The sequence below is a fragment of the Bufo bufo genome, chromosome 2, assembly GCF_905171765.1.
Source record: "Bufo bufo chromosome 2, aBufBuf1.1, whole genome shotgun sequence".
Classification (NCBI taxonomy): Eukaryota; Metazoa; Chordata; class Amphibia; order Anura; family Bufonidae; genus Bufo; species Bufo bufo.
The window spans coordinates 168,565,563-168,586,098 of record NC_053390.1 but is presented as its reverse complement, the minus strand read 5'-3'; the positions used below and the strand labels follow the sequence as shown (position 1 = coordinate 168,586,098).

General features: G+C 43.4%; 1 protein-coding gene across 2 annotated transcripts in view; it reads left to right on the top strand.

The window, feature by feature from the left end:
• Positions 1-20,536, top strand: part of TRIM36 (tripartite motif containing 36) — a 124,168-nt gene that overhangs the window by 82,158 nt on the left and 21,474 nt on the right. For both annotated transcript variants that reach the window (XM_040421641.1, XM_040421642.1), the window contains exons 3-5: positions 3,067-3,392; positions 16,270-16,416; positions 19,350-19,445. In XM_040421641.1, the coding sequence (XP_040277575.1) occupies positions 3,067-3,392; positions 16,270-16,416; positions 19,350-19,445 (569 nt within the window). The remainder of the gene's footprint in view (positions 1-3,066; positions 3,393-16,269; positions 16,417-19,349; positions 19,446-20,536) is intronic.

Genomic DNA, 20,536 nt, shown 5'->3' with positions numbered 1-20,536 from the left:
GTGAGGACAGCTGATCCAACTGCATCAGTTATTGAGGAGATGCTGTTATACTGCCAGACCTGAGTTTCTTGTGCTGTATTATTCATATACAAAGACAGCCTTCTAGTAGAAAAAGCAATCTGTGAACACCATTTTTCGATGTAATTTTCCGTGGGTATATCCACGGTTTTACTGTAAATCACTGCTACCAATTGATAATTGTCACTAATTGTTTCGGATACTTTAGACTATTGCATACATTGGTCTAGACTAGGGATGAGTGAACCCGAACTTTACAGGTTCAGTGTTCGGGTAGTGTAGGGATTCCGTTATAACCGAATTCATAGACGGAATGCAAAACGAAAGCCTTTACGAGGCATTTCCATTTTGATCCATCATAATAGAAGTCTATGATCAAGCATAATGGATCCGTCTAGTTTCCGTTATTCAGGACTTTGTTTTCCATCCTGCATAACAAACCATATGGATCCGTTATGCTTGGCCATAGATTTCTATTATGATGGATCAAAACGGAATGCCTCTTTCCCACGACCGTATGCCCTCCGAGATATACTGCCCGCCCCCACGGAACGTATATCTTGGAGGGCATACGGTCGTGGGCAAGAGGCCTTAAAGCATTTAACTCTGTTGTAAAAAAAAGTGAAGTTTGCTAGGATGCTGTCTACACACGCCTTCTCTGAAAGAAAAATGGGTCCTTGACCTATTCCCTAGCCCTTTGAGCCTGATGTCCTTGGCATCAAGGACAAGTGGTGAGCCCTCGCCAAAGCTTGGGGTAAACTGTCCTCCTCCTAGGCTGCCAATTAAGTATTCATAAAAGACTACATTTGGTTCCCCTAAAAAGGCTGGTTGGATTCTAGCGGGGTGCAACTTTACTTCCTGACAGCTGTGTGTGGGTGGGACATTTGCAGTCCGACACTGGCACACTTTACACCAGACGCCGGTGTTGGCTCCTTGCTGGTGTAGATTTCATTTTCTGGCAGACTGACCTACTAAAGATGCTCTAAAATTATTGATGCCTGCGCCTCTTAATTTTGGCACATCATACACCAGCTTTTTGTCTTTTTATAAAGACTGGCATAACAAATGTCAATATTAATAAATTTAGTACACCCCCATAACATATTTAGCCGGCCCATTCAGCCAACTTTGCACCACCGTGTTTGGGCACCTTTACTAAACAAAGGGTTGAGAAAGCACTTGCTGCCTAAACCCCGTGGCTCTCTCAAACATACTTGGCACATAAGGCACAGTCCTACAGCCCCGTCCAGCTCAAGAGATGGGCAGAGTGATTGTAATGGATCTATTTTGATAGGACGGGGACAGGAATGTCTTACCTGTGGACAACTTCCCTTTTCAATGTAATATACATATTGTATTTAAATAGAACAGGTGAAATATCCTTAATGTACATTTACACTGTAAATGGTTATTCCTGCTCTAGTTTAATGAAATCTGCATATGTTTGTCAAATATGTAATGCGGGTTCAGGAATGGAATTCCCTATACAAGTAGTTTCTTCATGATTTCTGCAGACCTCACTCACACAATTTACTTGCCCTTTGACTTTTCTGGAATGGTCAAGCACAGGTGGACGGCAGTTGGTCTTGTGGATAATTGCATGCAGTCTGTACTTCTTTCCAATGCAGTTTTGCAGTGCAAAATTAGACGACAAACTGCATTTGTTAAGTCATCAGATCTTTTTAACGTTTTGTTATGTTGTGGCCTTGTGCTAAAAATATATAGTTTTTCTCCATCCTTCTGCACTCAATACTTCACAATGAGAAAGTGAAAACAAAATTTTAGACCGTTTGAAAATTTTATTAAAAAAGGAAATCTAAACTTTTGCAAGTACTCAGACCCTTTTGCTATGACACTTAAAATTTAGCTCTGGGGGCCTCCTAATTTTTGTTGACCATCTTAGAGATGTTTCTGCACTTTTTTAATTTTATTTCCCCTGTGATAAACTGCTCTCTATATAAGGTCTCACAGCTGGCAATGCATATTGAAGCAAAAAGCAAGCCATGAGGAGGCAAGAACCTAGAAGAACCCACAGAGCTAAGTTACAAATCTGGAGAAGGGCACAGAAAATGTCTGCTACACTGAAAGTTCCCAAGAGCACAGTGGTCTCCATAATTCTTACATGGAAGAAGTTTTGAACAACCAGAACTCTTCCTAGAGCCTGCCGCCCCACCTAAGTAATTGGCGAGAAGACCCTTGGTAAGAGGTGACTGACATCCCAATGAGTCACTCTGGCTGAGCTCCAGAGAACCGCTGTGCAGATGGGAGAAACTTCCAGAAGATCAGCTGTCACTGCAGCACTCCACTAATATGGGCTTTATGGCAGAGTAGCCAGAATGAAGTCCACTCCCCCTGTCAGCATTTTACATGCGGCGGGCGCCATTGCCCGCGGCATGTAAAGTGTTAAACAGCCCACATCGGCACTCCTGCCGATCCGGGCTGTTAGACCAGGGCCGCAGCTCTCATGTGAGAGCAGGGGACCCGTGCAGCGCTTAGATTGGGCTGCCGTAAAAAAGCGGCGGCCCAGCCTAAGGCCCCTTAGTGACTGCAGTAAAAAGGTGTATGGGTGGTCACTGAGGGGTTAAGGACAACTCTGTGAATATCCTTGAGTGGCCCAGCCAGAGCCCTGACTAATTGATAATCCCTGGAGAGGCTTGAAATGGCTGACCACCAACAGTCGCCATCCAGCCTGACAGAGCTTTATAGGATGTGCAGAGAAGAATGGCAAAAAATCCCCAAATCCAGATGTACAGATCTTGTGGCATCGCATCCACTGGACTGGAGGCTGGAATAGCGGAGTCTGAATACTTGCATCAATGCAGGGTTTTAGGTTTTCATTTTCAATAAATTGGCAGATTTTAAACATTGTTTTCATTTTGTCATTATGGGGTATTGAGTGAAGAATTTTAATTTTATTTTTAACCCCTAGGCCACAAAATGTAGGAAAAAAAAAGTCTGAAGACTTTCTGAATGCACTGTATATTGCTTGGTAGGTGCTTGATTTGCGTTCTTTAATTCTCTTAACTGACCAAATTGTTATCTTTGTAGGATCTAAGCGCAATTCTTTAACTCCCAGAATTACTTCATTGTCATGTCCCGGCTGTTTACGTGATGTGGACCTTGGAGAGCGAGGCATTAACGGCCTTTTTCGGAACTTTACTTTGGAGACTATAGTAGAGCGCTACAGACAGGCAGCGCGGGCTGCCACTGCCATCATGTGTGACTTTTGCAAACCTCCAGTCCAAGAATCCACCAAAAGCTGCATGGATTGCAGTGCCAGCTTCTGCAACGAGTGCTTCAAGATTAACCATCCATGGGGAACTATCAAAGCCCAGCATGAGTATGGGCCACCTACATCCAGCTTCAGACCTAAAGTGAGTTCTCAGCTTCTATCCTCTTTAATTTCTCTATATTTAGGTCAGTTTCCATCAGCTGCTGATATTGGATGTGACTGGTAAACATCTGTCATCCAGTATCTGGTAGTCTAAGGCCCCTTGCAGATGAATGTCGTGCTGCGAGTCCGCGGTGCAGCTCCCAGCCTGACCCCCAGCATTGCCGGGGTCACCTAGCATTATATAGATTTATGATGCTATGTAACCCTTACAGTTCTGGAATGTATTAGATGACACTGACATACTGCTGCTAGTGTTATCCAATACATTCCAGAACTGTAAGAGTTACATAGTATCATAGATCAATATAATGCTATGTGACCCCGGCAGTGCTGGGGGGGTCAGGCCGGGAGCTGCGCTGCGGACTCGCAACGTGACACGCGTTTGTCTGGAAGAGGCCTAAGATCATTGAAAGGATTCATTAGGATTGGACTATAGGATATTTGGATGATTTGAAGTCATGGACTGCTTAGATTCCTGGGTTGTAGGGATATCTGTTTCTTTAAATGTAGTGACTGCTCTGGTCTTGTGAACTCATCCTGTTTGTGGTGCTAAGGTATGAAAGTAAGCATCTTTGGTATTTTTAGCAAGGTATGCATGGAGCCTACAGCACTTTCCAGTTTCTTCTATTACTAAAAAGAACATGCGATTTGAAGCCGTGTGCGGAGCCTGTACGGCAGCAGGTGGGGTCTCTACAGTTTGGTTTCACATAGCTCTGCTTGCTGCCATAAGTCCTCCATATGGCACATTATTTTTCATTAACATTGATTACATTTTGTCTTTTTTTTTTTTTTTTTTATCGCCTGAAAAAAAACTGATGGGATGGGCTCGTAAGTTTCTGTGGGTGCTGTATTACGGAGTGGTCACCTCTCTGCCAGGCTCCAGACAGCTGCTGATTGACAAGGCTCTCCTCCCAATGAATGGTCCACTGGTAAAATAGTGTACACTGCACCCTTTGTATCTACCAAAAGTCTTCTGAAGATAACTGGCCATATAGTACAATAAAGATGCTGTTTAACGGCTGTATCGAATATTGTGCAGCCATCAGTTGGGTATCGGAGACAACCGGGTACCCTAAAGAGAAGGCAGAGATTTAGTAGTTTCCTCCATGAGGATCACGGTCTATACAACAAAAGATCATAATTTTACTTTTTTTTTAAATTATAGGACAATAGTGCTATAGAGCCTATTCTTGGGATAGGTCATCTTTATAAGGTTGCAGTGGTTGGATTGTTCCAGCACTTTCATTGTTAAAAGAACCTGTCGCCACAAAATGCAGTTGTCAGGCAGCATGTAATAGAGCAGGAGGAGGTTCAGTAAAACTTGTCATTTATACATTTATATCTCTGCTTTTTCTCACTTCATTGTTCACATGGAGGTGTTATCGATGATAGAAGTCTCTGTGTAAGGCCTCTTAGACTAGTGTGTCCTGATAGACATGCCCACGTGGGAGTGCGATTTCTTGTTCCGTACACTGCTCGTTTCACAGGACCGCACAGCATTCTAATTTACACTGCGTTGCGTCTGTAAGACCTTGCTTCTATGTGCGATCCTATGAAAGGAGCGAAGTCTGTAGTGGAGATCACGCTGACACGCGGGTATGGTTTGTGCACTAGACGCGCTTGTCTGAAAGATGCCATAGTTTTCAAAGATGGCTGTTAATACAAAATAGCAGGGATTTGGGCTACTTTCACACTGGCGTTTTGGCTTTCCGTTTGTGAGATCCGTTCAGGGCTCTCACAAGCGGTCCAAAATGGATCCGTATGCATTCTGAATGGAAAAAAATCCGCTCCGAATGCATCAGTTTGCCTCCGTTCCACTCTGAAGGCAGACACCAAAACGCTGCTTGCAGTGAAACGGATCTGTCCCCATTGACTTATTGTGTGTCAGGACTGATCCGTTTTCACTGACGCAATAGAAAACTGATCCGCCCCCTATTGACTTTCAATGGTGTTCAAGAGGGATCAGTTTTGGCAATGTTAAAGCTAATACAAACTGATCCGTTCTGAACGGATGCAGACGGTTGTATTATCAGTGCGGATCTGTCTGTGCAGATCTACATGTTGGCGCGGTTTCTGCTGCATCGGGGTGCACCGCGGGTTTCTTTCGTACCACCTTTTGTGTACACATAGGGATGAACTATCAGCAGTACTTGATCATCAGTGCTGTTTTTATTCTACAAATGCTCAAGTAAACGTAATAAGATTAAGATGAAAGAAGTTTAGAATGAAGTGCTTTTTAATATGTGATTTGAATTGTCCTTGGCTGCATTTGTGTCCAGCCGGGAGCCTCGGTGAGGAGGAGCACAGGGCACTGCCGGCACATTCTGAGGCCACTGCGTGTAATGGCTCTGCTGACTGTTACTTGGCAACATAACATAACAGCCTGGACTGAAACTGAGGAGACCGTAGTGGGGAAGGGCACAGGAGGCGCACGTACAAGTGTCTGCCTCACATTCACCATGACATTAGTGCAGCTAGTAATAGGCATTATTAACTCCTTAAGGACACAGCCTTATTTCACCTTAAGGACCAGGCCATTTTTTGCAAATCTGACCATTGTCACTTTAAGTGGTGATAACTTTAAAACGCTTTGACTTATCCAGGCCATTCTGAGATAGTGTTTTTTTTTTTCCATCACATATTGTACTTCATGACACTGGTAAAATGAAGTAAAAAAATAAAAAATTTATTTAAAAAATCACTTACCAAAAATTTGTAAATTGCAGATTTCTAAGTTTCAATTTCTCTACTTCTATAATACATAGTAATACCTACAAAAATAGTTATTACTTTACATTCCCCATATGTCTACTTCATGTTTGGATCATTTTGGGAATATTTTATTTTTTGGGGGATGTTACAAGGCTTAGAAGTTTAGAAGCAAATCTTGAAATTTTTCTCAAATTTTCAAAAACCCAATTTTTAGGGACCAGTTCAGGTCTGAAGTCACTTTGCGAGGCTTACATAATAGAAACCACCCAAAAATGACCATTCTATAAACTACACCCCTCAAGGTATTCCAAACTGATTTTTACAAACTCTGTTAACCCTTTAGGTGTTCCACAAGAATTAATGGAAAATGGAGATACAATTTCAAAATGTCACTTTTTTGGCAGATTTTGCTTTGTTTTTTTCCAGTTACAAAGCAAGGGTTAACAGCCAAACCAAACTCAATATTTATGGCCCTGATTCTGTAGTTTACAGAAACTCCCCATATGTGGTCGTAAACTGCTGTACGGGCACACAGCAGGGCGCAGAAGGAAAGGAATGCCATACAGTTTTTGGAAGGCAGATTTTGCTGGACTTTTTTTTTTTTTACACCATGTCCCATTTGAAGCCCCCCTGATGCACCCCTAGAGTAGAAACTCCAGAAAAGTGACCCCATTTTAGAATTTACAGAATAGGGTGGAAGTTTTGTTGGTACTAGTTTAGGTTACATATGATTTTTGGTTGCTCTATATTTCACTTTTTGTGAGACAAGGTAACAAGAAATAGCTGTTTTGGCACAGTTTTTTTGTTATTTACAACATTCATCTCACAGGTTAGATCATGTGGTATTTTGACCAGGTTGTCACGGATGTGGCGATACCTAATATGTATACTTTTTTTTTTTTTTTTTATTTATGTAAGTTTTACACAATGATTTCATTTTTGAAGCAGCAAAAATCATGTTTTAGTGTTTCCATAGTCTGAGAGCCATAATTTTTTTCAGTTTTTGGGCGATTACCTTGGGTAGGATATTTGCGGGATGAGATGACTTTTTGATCGCTTGCTATTACACTTTTTGTGATGTAAGGTGACAAAAAAAGTGTTTAGCAGTTTTTATTTTTTACGTTGTTCATCTGAGGGGTTAGGTCATGTGTTATGTTTTATAGAGCCGGTCGATACGGACGCGGCGATACCTAATATGTACCCCCCCCTCACGGAACCCCCCCGCGCACTTAGCCGAGGTGCCTGCTCAATGATTTGAGCAGGCACCGGCTTCCGATCACCGCCCGCCGATTATCAGAAATACACAAGGCGTACAGGTACGCCCTGTGTCTAAGTACCAGGACATAAGGGCGTACCTGTACGCCCTGTGTCCTGAAGAGGTTAAAGGGAACCTGTCGTCAACTTTATGCTGACCTCACTGAGGGCAGCATAAAATAGTGACAGAAATGCTGATTTCAGCAATGTGTCATTCATGAGCTAAAAGTGGTTGCCGAGAACCAGCATCATAATAATTGCAGCACAGGCCTTGAAGAGTCAAATCTACCTGAGAAGAGTCCTGGTTATTCATGAATTCCTGCTCTCCTGCTGATGACTGACAGTCTTCTACCTAGATTTCTCCCTTCCTCTCTAGGAGAGAACTGCCAGTCATCAGCAGATGAACGGAGAGAGCAGGAGATTATGGATAACCAGGACTCTTCTCGGGTAGATTTGACTCTTTTCCAGGCCTGGACTGCAATGATTATGATTCTGGTTCTCGGCAACCACTTTTAGCTCATGAGTGACACATCGCTGAAAAAAGCATTTCTGTCACTACTTTATACTGCCCTCAGTACGGTCAGCATAAAGTTGATGACGGGTTCCCTTTTAAAGAGAAATGTTCAGTTGGTTTTCCCCAAGTAAACCACCAGAAACACTTTATTCAGTTTATTGTAGCTGTACGTTTTTATATGGGTGGACTACAGTACCCAGAAAGATTTAGTATAGAGCAGGGATGCTCAACCTGCGGCCCTCCAGCTGTTGCAAAACTAGAACCCCCAGCATGCCCTACTAGCTGTAGGCTGTCCAGGCATGCTGGGAGTTGTAGTTTTGCAACAGCTGGAGGGCCGCAGGTTGGGTGTCCCTGGTTTAGAGGAAACATCACTGAGGGGAGATCCAATTACTATGTATAAATATATCAGGGGTCAGTACAGAGATCTATCCCATCATCTATTTATCCCCAGGACTGTGACGAGGGGACATCCTCTGCGTCTGGAGGAAAGAAGGTTTGTACACAAACATAGAAGAGGATTATTTACGGTAAGAGCAGTGAGACTATGGAACTCTCTGCCAGGGGATGTTATGACAGATCATCAATATCAAGAAACTGGACAACCCCTTTAACAAGCTGAATAACATGTTGGTGGTGGTTTAGTAGAGGAAAACCAAGTGACAGGTTCCCTTTAAAATGGGCTGATGCACATCTGTGACTTTTACACTTCACCTCGACCATCTGAAATATCTTATATAACGTACTAGCCGTGAGTAGCAGTTGATCTAAAAGAAACTGATTTGTGCTCAATTAATCATCATTATTAAAAAGCAAAGTGCTGATGTAGCTTTAGCATATGGCACGTTATATTTTCATTGGTGTGGATGTGAAGTCACTGCCAGTTGTTGGGATATTAGGTTTCCATGTGAATAAAGCCCCATCTGTCTTCTGAGGATTAATATGTACAGTATATGGTTTAATCACTGAGCCGGTGATTCTTTAGAGGTCATTTATACCAAAGTTTCCTTTTCCTTTTCAGATCCCCTTTCATTAAAGATGCAGCTCCTTAGGCTTTTTTTTTTTCTTCTCTTTAATGGCGCTTTAATTACTCCTCTGTGGGTCTGGTGATTGAGTACAGGACTGTCTTACACATCTGCAGGTCCTTGATGCAATTCTGGTTGTATAGAAGGATTTATTACTGGTCTCTGAAGGTATAAAATACTTACAAGCTCTAGTAACATGGATGAGATGTGCTGTCTAATGACTGTACCTCTGTGTAACTAATGTGCAATACGTGGATATAGTCCTCAAGGCTGCAGCATGTTGTAAGGCAACTAGTAAAATCTAGATCATATATACAGTGTTCTATGGAATAAGGTATAAGGCTTGCCCTTTTCCTTTCCAGCCCTGTGTTCTGCAGACAGATACGTAAAGTACTGCTAATTTTAGAAGGGTTTCCGTTGAGGCTTGAGACATGTATGATGAGTAATGTAGTGTTGTCGAACCTTATATGGGTTCTTTAGTCACCAGAAGGTCTTCTGTGTGTATGTGTATATATGTATAATATTATTATTATATTTTTTTTCTGTTTTATATTTAAACCCTTTGCCTTATGTCATGCTATTAGCAGTGAACCAGTAGTTTTCAAATATTAAATGGTCAAATTTAAGTCTTCAAGGGGACTGCAAGAATGGGGCATGTGCAGTTTCACTACACCTGCATCCAATCACTGGCCCCAGTGTAGACCAGATCTCCCTTGTATCATGTGACCATTTGTCATGACATAAGGGTAACTGGTTACCGACATGGCCAGTGATTGGCTGCAAGAGATGTCAAAACAGATGTTTAGGGCACATTCAGACGATCCCGCCGCGTTTTGCGGTACGCTAATTGCAGATCTGCAGAACTTTAATGCCGCCTGTGTGCATTCCGCAATTTGCGAAACTGACAAGAATAGGACATGCTCTTTTTTTTTTTTTTTCTCTGCGGGGCCGTGGAACGGAACAACTGATTCAGACAGCACATGGTGTGCTGTCCGCATCATTGAAATGAATGGGTCTGCACCCATTCCTCAAAATTGCGGAACGGATGCTGACCCATTCATACAGTCATGTGAATGAGCCTTTACAGTGAAGGAGCCCAGCAGAGCATCGCAGGCCGGGAGGAGGAGCAGGGAGCCGGCACTGGAAAGCGATTTTAAGTAAGCTTCCCTTTTACAGGCCCAGACAAGTGGCCCCTCCCCCTTTATGCTTGTACAACCCCTTCAAAGGGGTTTTTGGCACTTCTATATTGATGGCCTATCCTCAAGATAGACCATCAGTATCTGATCATTTGAAGGTCTGCAGTAGCTCTGTCCATTGTATAGTGTGTGGAGCTGGTTACTGCAGCGCTGCTTCCATCCACTTCAGTAGGAATGTCGCTGCAGTAACCCGCTCCATCTACTACACAGCCAGAGCTACTGTAGAACACGATTGGTGGGAGTGTAGTGTTTTGGACCCCACCAATCAGATATTGATGACATACCATGAGGCTAGACCATCAATATAAAATAAGTGGACAAGCCCTTTAAGTCAGCCAGGAAGAGGCAGCAAGCCACATGTTGTACCTGTGCCATGTTTTAGAAAGCCACTTTTTTTTTAGGTTTCTGGTTGCTGGTTTGACTTATTCCTTTTCTACCCCAACCACCCCCTTCCCGCCCAAATAGGCTTTGCTTGTGTGGAAATGAACAGAAAGCATCTGACTTCTTTAAACTTCTTTAAACATCTATAGTCAGGTCCATAAATATTGGGACATCGACACAACACTTTTGTCTCTACACCACCACAATGGATTTGAAATGCAACGAACAAGATGTGCTTTAGGGTACTTTCACACTTGCGGGAGGACGGATCCGACAGGCTGTTCACCATGTCGCATCCGTCCTTTCGCTATTTCGCCGTGCCGCCGGAACGCCGCTCCGTCCCCATTGACTATAATGGGGGCGGATCTCCGGCGCAGCACGGCGATAGCCGACGGACTAAAAAGTCGGACATGCAGGACTTTTTAGTCCGGCGGCTTTCGCCGTGCTGCGCTTGAACTCCGCCCACATTATAGTCAATGGGGAAGGAGCGGCGGCACGGTGAAATTGCGGAAGGAAGGATCCGACATGGTGAATAGCTTGTCAGATCCGGCCTGCCGGAAGTGTGATAGTAGCCTTACCTGCAGACTGTCAGCTTTTAATTTGAGGGTATTTACATCCAAATCAGGTGAACGGTGTAGGAATTACAACAGTTTGCATATGTGCCTCCCACTTGTTAAGGGACCAAAAGTAATGGGACAATTGGCTTCTCAGCTGTTCCATGGCCAGGTGTGTTATTCTCTCAGTATCCCAATTACAATGAGCAGATAAAAGGTCCAGAGGTCATTTCAAGTGTGCTATTTGCATTTGGAATCTGTTGCTGTCAACTCTGAAGATGAGATCCAAAGAGCTGTCACTATCAGTGAAGCAAGCCATCATTAGGCTGAAAAAACAAAACAAACCCATCGGAGAGATAGCAAAAACATTAGGCGTGGGCAAAACTGGAACATTCTTAAAAAGGAACGCATCGGTGAGCTCAGCAACTCCAAAAGACCTGGAAGACCACAGAAAACAACTGTAACATAGTACATAAGGCCGAAAAAAGACATTTGTCCATCCAGTTCGGCCTGTTATCCTGCAAGTTGATCCAGAGGAAGGCAAAAAACCCTGTGAGGTAGAAGCCAATTTTCTCCACTTTAGGGGAATAAAAAATTCCTTCCCGACTCCAATCATGCAATCAGAATAACTCCCTGGATCAACGATCCCTCTCTAGTTGCTATAGCCTGTAATATTATTAAGCTCCAGAAATACGTCCAGGCCCCTCTTGAATTCCTTTATTGTACTCACCATCACCACCTCCTCAGGCAGAGAGTTCCATAGTCTCACTGCTCTTACCGTAAAGAATCCTCTTCTATGTTTGTGTACAAACCTTCTTTCCTCCAGACGCAGAGGATGTCCTCTCGTCAGTCACAGTCCTGGGGGTAAATAGCTGATGGGATAGATCTCTGTACTGACCCCTGATATATTTATACATATTAATTAGATCTCCCCTCAGTCGTCTTTTTTTCTAAAGTGAATAACCCTAATTTTGATAATCTTTCAGGGTACTGTAGTTGCCCCATTCCAGTTATTACTTTAGTTGCCCTCCTCTGAACCCTCTCTAGCTCTGCTATGTCTGCCTTGTTTACAGGAGCCCAGAACTGTACACAGTACTCCATGTGTGGTCTGACTAGCGATTTGTAAAGTGGTAGGACTATGTTCATATCACGGGAATCTATGCCCCTTTTGATGCAACCCATTATCTTGTTGGCCTTGGCAGCAGCTGCCTGACACTGGTTTTTGCTGCTTAGTTTGCTGTTTATTAAAATTCCACTGTGGTGGATGACCGAAGAATTCTTTCCCTGGTGAAGAAAACACCCTTCACAACAGTTGGCCAGATCAAGAACACTCTCCAGGAGGTAGGTGTATGTGTGTCAAAGTCAACAATCAAGAGAAGACTTCACCAGAGTGAATACAGAGGGTTCACCACAAGATGTAAACCATTGGTGAGCCTCAAAAACAGGAAGGCGAGATTAGAGTTTGCCAAACGACATCTAAAAAAAGCCATCACAGTTCTGGAACAACATCCTATGGACAGATAAGACCAAGATCAACTTGTACCAGAGTGATGGGAAGAGAAGAGTATGGAGAATGAAAGGAACTGCTCATTATCCTAAGCATACAACCTCATCAGTGAAGCATGGTGGTGGTAGTGTCATGGCATGGGCATGTATGGCTGCCAATGGAACTGGTTCTCTTGTATTTATTGATGATGTGACTGCTGACAAAAGCAGCAGGATGAATTCTGAAGTGTTTCGGGCAATATTATCTGCTCATATTCAGCCAAATGCTTCAGAACTCATTAGACGGCGCCTCAAAGTGCAGGTGGACAATGACCCAAAGCATACTGCAAAAGCAACCAGAGTTTTTTTAACTGCTTCAGGACCGCCTAACGCATGGATGCGTCCTGGCGGCGGTCGATTCATTCCTCCTGGACGCATCTGTGCGTCATCTCGCGAGACACGAGATTTCCTGTGAACGCGCGCACACAGGATCGGAAGGTAAGAGAGTGGATCTGCAGCCTGCCAGCGGCGATCGTTCGCTGGCAGGCTGTAGATGCGTTTTTTTTTTTTTTAACCCCAAACAGGTATATTAGACGCTGTTTTGATAAGTGTCTAATATACCTGCTACCTGGTCCTCTGGTGGTCCCTTTTTGCTTGGATCGACCACCAGAGGACACAGGCAGCTCTGTAATAAGTAGCACCACACTACACTACCCCCCCCCCCCCGTAACTTATGAACCCCTGATCACCCCATATAGACTCCCTAATCACCCCCCTGTCATTGATCACCCCCCTGTAAGGCTCCATTCAGATGTCCGCATGTGTTTTACGGATCCACGGATACATGATCGGATCCGCAAAACACATACGGACGTCTGAATGGAGCCTTACAGGGGGGTGATCAATGACAGGGGGGTGATCACCCCATATAGACTCCCTGATCACCCCCCTGTCATTGATCACCCCCCTGTAAGGCTCCATTCAGACATTTTTTTGGCACAAGTTAGTGGAAATTGATTCATTTTATATATTTTTTTTGTTTATATTTTTCTTACAGAGTCTCATTCCACTAACTTGTGTCAAAAAATAAAATCTCACATGAACTCACCATACCCCTCACGAATCCAAATGCGTAATTTTTTTTTGACATTTATATTCCAGACTTCTTCTCACGCTTTAGGGCCCCTAAAATGCCAGGGCAGTATAAATACTCCACATGTGACCCCATTTCGGAAAGAAGACACCCCAAGGTATTCGCTGAGGGGCATATTAAGTCCATGAAAGATTGAAATTTTTGTCCCAAGTTAGCGGAAAGGGAGACTTTGTGAGAAAAAACAAAAAAATCTATTTCCGCTAACTTGTGCCAAAAAAAAATAAAAAATTATATGAACTCGCCATGCCCCTCATTGAATACCTTGGGGTGTCTTTCCAAAATGGGGTCACATGTGGGGTATTTATACTGCCCTGGCATTTTAGGGACCCTAAAGCGTGAGAAGAAGTCTGGGATCCAAATGTCTAAAAATGCCCTCCTAAAAGGAATTTGGGCCCCTTTGCGCATCTAGGCTGCAAAAAAGTGTCACATGTGGTATCGCTGTACTCAGGAGAAGTTGGGCAATGTGTTTTGGGGTGTCATTTTACATATACCCATGCTGGGTGAGATAAATATCTTGGTCAAATGCCAACTTTGTATAAAAAAATGGGAAAAGTTGTCTTTTACCGAGAGATTTCTCTCACCCAGCATGGGTATATGTAAAATGACACCCCAAAACACATTGCCCAACTTCTCCTGAGTACTGCGTTACCACATGTGACACTTTTTTTGCAGCCTAGGTGGGCAAAGGGGCCCAGATTCCAAAGAGCACCTTTCGGATTTCACCAGCCTTTTTTTTTTTTTTTTACAGATTTTGATTTCAAACTACTTCGCACAAGTGACCCCATTTTGGAAAGAAGACACCCCAAGGTATTTCATGATGGGCATAGTGAGTTCATGGAAGTTTTTATTTTTTGTCACAAGTTAGTGGAATATGAGACTTTGTAAGGAAAAAAATATATAAAAAAGTTCATTTTCCGCTAACTTGTGACAAAAAATAAAAAGTTCTATGAACTCACTATGCCCATCAGCGAATACCTTAGGGTGTCTACTTTCCGAAATGGGGTTATTTGTGGGGTTTTTCTACTGTCTGGGCATTGTAGAACCTCAGGAAACATGACAGGTGCTCAAAGTCAGAGCTGCTTCAAAAAGCGGAAATTTACATTTTTGTACCATAGTTTGTAAACGCTATAACTTTTACCCAAACCATTTTTTTTTTTTTTACCCAAACATTTTTTTTTTTATCAGACATGTAGAACAATAAATTTTGAGAAAAATTTATATATAGATGTTTTTTTGTAAAATTTACAACTGAAAGTGAAAAATGTCATTTTTTTGCACAAATTTCGTTAAATTTCGATTAATAACAAAAAAAGTAAAAATGTCAGCAGCAATGAAATACCACCAAATGAAAGCTCTATTAGTGAGAAGAAAAGGAGGTAAAATTCATTTGGGTGGTAAGTTGCATGACCGAGCAATAAACGGTGAAAGTAGTGTAGGTCAGAAGTGTAAAAAGTGGCCTGGTCTTTAAGGGGGTTTAAGCTAGGGGGGCTGAGGTGGTTAAGGGAAAGAAGTGGAATGTTATGCAATGGCCAAGTCAATCACCTACCTGAATCCGATTGAGCATGCATTTCACTTGCTGAAGACAAAACTGAAGGGAAAATGCCCCAAGAACAAGCAGGATCTGAAGACAGTTGCAGTAGAGGCCTGGCAGAGCATCACCAGGGATGAAACCCAGCGTCTGGTGATGTCTATGCGTTCCAGACTTCAGGCTGTAATTGACTGCAAAGGATTTGCAACCAAGTATCAAAAAGTGAAAGTTTGATTTATGATTATTCTGTCCCATTACTTTTGGTCCCCTAACAAGTAGGAGGCACATATGGAAACTGTTGTAATTCCTACACCGTTCACCTGATTCTGATGTAAATACCCTCATAATAAAGCTGACAGTCTGCAGCTAAAGCACATCTTGTTCGTTTCATTTCAAATCCATTGTGGTGGTGTATAGAGCCAAAAATGTTAGAATTGTGTCGATGTCCCAATATTTATGGACCTGACTAATACTACTATATCTATATATATATATATACATATATATATATATATATATATATATATATATAAAATCAACTCTACTAATACGTGTCGTCTGAATTGCCCATTGTGTTGGTAAAGGCGATCTGTTAGGCTCTGTTCACATCTGTTTTTCTGCTTTGCGATGTCATGAGTGCAGAACAACGAAAACCACAGACACCATGGATCCGAATGACGGAAACGGGAGCCCTTGTGTTTTTGCAATGTTTGAAATCTTGCTGGACATAATAGTTCTGCACATGGTGCTCTTCTCAGTCTGAGCCTACAACACTGATGAGAACACCACCGTAACATGGTCTACCTGGCGCACTCCTTTTCCACCACCTGTTGAATACATGGACCGCTTTAAGTAGGTTGCAGACTTGCAGTGCCTTCTATACTGTATAATGTGTGAAGGTAAGTTATGGTAGTGATCTGCTTCTTTCTGGCTGTGGTAGACCCCATTAAACAAGCTTCTCATGATCCAACAGAAGCAGAATATTTCTTTGTAAACAGGGTACACTGTCTGTCTATATTGGGAGCGCTGTGTATGCTCACGATATGCTGTATTTCCAGGTACTCATGTGTCCTGAACACGAGACGGAGAAGGTGAATATGTATTGTGAAATCTGCAGGAGACCGGTTTGTCATTTGTGTAAACTGGCAGGTGCACATGCAAACCACAGAGTGACCACAATGAGCAACGCCTACAGAACTCTAAAGGTAAGCCTGGCAACGTGGTGGCAGTGGAGGTGAATCCACGAAGACTGATCTTACAATAACATAAGACTCCATATTCAGTGATGTAATGTTGACAGGACCTTAGTGCTGTGACTTGTGGTAAGAGTATATGACCTATACATCAGTACTCAGGGAGTGGTTTCTGGAACAAAAAACCTTTCTCGAAGTAGGTGTAGACACCTTCATGTCTAGCCTTCCCTGTGTGCTTGTAAAGAACTATTACTTATGAGCTTACATACTTGGCACTACACTGTAAGCAAGGCTCTAGATGAGGAAAAAGAAAATGTGGGTCCTACATTTTACACTAAGGAGCTGGGTGTAGGAAGGGGAAGCTGCAGAAACGGCACTGCACTTTGGTTGTGTACTGCAGCTCAGATCCATGAATACCACTCACAACCTATGGAAGTGTGTAGTACTGGTTTTGGAGTTAAGCAGCCAGCCATGTTTTTCTAATACTGGGAAACCTTTTCAACCCTGCCACATACATTTAAAGGGAGTCTGTCACCTCCATATGGCCATATACAGTGCTTGCATGGCTCTGTAGTACACCTATACAGGATTGTAACGGTACCGTTGTTCTTTTCTTTAGACTTGCACATGCAGGAAAAATGAAGTTTAATTCATATGCAAATGAGTGCTCGCAAGTGCCCAGGGGCAGCGTTCAGTGTGTAGGTGCCCGGGCTTATCTGCCTTTTCACTTTACTCCTCCCCAGTCTCTGCCTTTGCCCGCCCTCCAAGTCTCATGCCTCATCGATGGGTCCGGTCGAGGGCATGCGCACTAGGTGAAGCGATGCAGTTTCACAATGGGCATCACCGTGCACAGGCGTGGGATCTTGGCCGGTGTTCCGTTAAATTATGGTACCTGTTAAAATCTGGTACCCTCGTCACTTCCGCTATGACGTACCGCTTGAAAAGGAGGTGTGATCGTTGAAGTCGGCACCAGATTGGCTGAAAAGGCGTGTTGGCGCCTGCGCACAACCAACCTGAGTACCATAATTTTACTTTCAGCGCCTGTGAACGCGGAGGGAGGGTACCATCTATTTACATGCGCGAACCAGATTGCATTTTGAACGCTTACATCCAGCGCCTGTGAACGCGCAGTGGCCCGTAAATCGACAGTTCCCTCTCTCCGCGCATTCACAGGTGCTGAAAGTAAAATTACGGTACCCAGATTGTTCCGATCTCCCTCCCTCCCTCTGCGCGTTCACAGGTGCTGAATGTGAAATTATGGTACCCAGGTTGGTTGTGCGCAGGCGCCAATACTCCTTCTTTTCAGCCATTCTGGTGCCGACTTCAACAATCACACCTCCTTTTCAAGCGGTACGTCATAGCGGAAGTGACAAGGGTACCAGATTTTAACAGGTACAATAATTTAACGGACCACCGGACCTAGTGATGACGTAAAGGACTTGGAGGGCGGGCAAAGGAAGAGGCTGGGAGGAGTAAAGTTAAAAGAAGGCAGAGCAGCCTAAGCACCTACACACTGAACGCCGCCCCTGGGCACTTGCGAGTGCTCATTTGCATATGAATTAAACTTAGTTTCTCCTGCTTGTGCAAGTCTAAGGAAAAGAACAAACGTACCATTACATTCAAGTATAGGTGTGCTACAGAGCCATGTAACCACTGTATATGGTTGTATGGAGGTGACAGACTCCCTTTAAAACCTAACATTCTGGCTGCCTTTTGCTGCCACTAGAGGGAGTTTACGGTTTTATTATGGACCTCAGTTTTGTAAGTGTAAGCTCTTAAACTCCCTCTAGTGGCAGGTGCCAGCAGACAGTACATAGAACATGTTTCTAGTAAACCCTTCTGTCAGTCTGTCCAGAATTTTACATTATAATTTTTTATTTTATTTTTTTGGCAACCAAAAAAATTATCATTTACATCCTAAGATTTTAAAGTGCCATAGGTGCCCAAATTTATATTTGATTTTTGCTCTTTGGTCTGATGTCCTGGTAAGTGGTCAGATAACCAATACTTGAAATGGCACTATAGAGCCAGTTTCACCTGAGCATTTTTAGTTCAGCAAACACTCTTTGACGGCACTTCCGGGACTGATCATGGCTCCTGTCCTCAAACTCAGAGCATCTTAATGACTGGCTGTTCCTGTCTGTCTTCAACAAGATGTCTATTGTACGGTATTATGTGAGTACATTACCACCCACAGTCAGACCGGAAATCACTGCATCATAACTGACACTCCGACTTCGGTCAGAGGAGTACTGCTTGGTCCCGAAAATCACACGTAGTAGGTTTCCTGGACCCAACACAATCATGTGAAACTGACCTAAGGATGCATGACCATTGATTTAAAGCAGGGATGCTCAACCTGCGGCCCTCTAGCTGTTGTAAAACTACAACTCCAACTATGCCCTTCTGTAGGCTGTCCGGGAATGATGGGAGTTGTAGTTTTGCAACAGCTGGAGGGCTGCAGGTTGGGCATGCCTGATCTAAAATAAGTGTAAACAAAATAGATGCCTATTGCAGGGCCAAAGGGAATAGTTCATGACGCATGGGTTCTCATTTCAGAGTTCTTTATGATCCGGTCTCGTGCTCTAAGGCATAACAACTCTAAAATGTACTTCAGGGGCTCTTGCACACTGCTTTATTTTTCTTCAGTGTGCTATGTCTGTTTTCTTCCTCCTCTCTTCATGGATGGCACACTATAGGGCCATGAACACATTTGTTTTTGTTTTTTTTCACGGATTTATGTGCTTGATCTGCAAATCTCAGTGCAGGTTATATTCCTGTCTGTATATGTGGATAGGAGTAGCCCTTTCTATTGATGGGCGTGAGGAAAAAGGTGCTCACATGGAAGGCATCTGATGCAGCGGTTTCCAAACTTTGTAATGTGGATTTCCATAAGGCATCTTGTTGGACACTCGGCAATAATCTTCACTTCTTGTCCTCCACAGGAGAAGCTTACAAAGGGAATCAGTTATCTTATCAGCAAAGAAAGTCAAGTGAAGACACAGATAACAGAACTGGAGATTTTAATAAGAAGAACTGAGGTATGTGCTGTAGGAATGGATTTATTTAATAGGTTTTCTGGATTAAATAATTATATAATTAGTATTAGAACTGTTCAGTTGCTTCTCGGTGAAATTGAGCTTGTGCTGTTTTCCACATCCAGTAATTCATCCTTTGTGGTAGAAAAGAGTCATTGGTATCAAGCATGCCACTGATGTGTCAGCCTCCACCCCCATAGATGGCTCATTACGGCTCTCTGCTTGCTTTTGAACATGCTTAGATGGCTCTTGTGCAATGCAGGGGTTGACTTATAGCCATTTCAGTTGCTCATGGGCTCAGAGGGTCCTCATGCATTGCTCATACTGTCAGTGGGGGGTTTGTTCCCATCTCCGCCTGCCATTGGCTGAATGCCGGATGTTTTCATCCGCGCAACGGGGAGATGCAGCGGCGGCCTTTTGGCCTTCAGAAGCGCTGCGGGTGACAGGAAGCGAGGTAAGTACATTGTGTCTGTGAGGGGCCTGGGCATATGGGGGGGGGGGGCATTTCAGGGCTCGGATAACCCCTCTAACATTCATTATCCTAGTCCACTTTGACTTTTAGCATTACTGCCTTTACTATAGCAGCAGTGATGTAACCATTAACTTTTTCACTACCCTAGACCTGGGAGACCTGCTCAGTTAAGCAGGCTATTGTCAGGAAGGAAGCGTTCTTCCTAACAATTGCCTGCTTGTCAGTGAAAGAGACCACTGAATTTACATGCAGAGATCTCCTCCACAGTATGCAGAGGAGGGATCACTAATGCCATTGTAAACCTGTATTCCTACACAAGATAGCTATTTGACTAATTCCATCGTTCGTCCCCATACAGTCATTGTTTGTCGGCAGCAGAGTGTTTTGGATGACACGATCCGCTGCCTGCAAATGATTGTGGTGACCACATGAACGATCCTGTTACCCAATGAACCAGTGTTTCGCTTGTTCATCAGGTAATCGGCGGCACCTTTTACAACGGAAGATCATTGCTAAAGAGTGTTTGCAGGAACGCTTGTCAGCAATAATCTGCCCGGTGTTCAGGCAATGTAAGGGGGGCTGCATGTAAAATAAAGATTATCCTCCCAATAAGATTATTGCA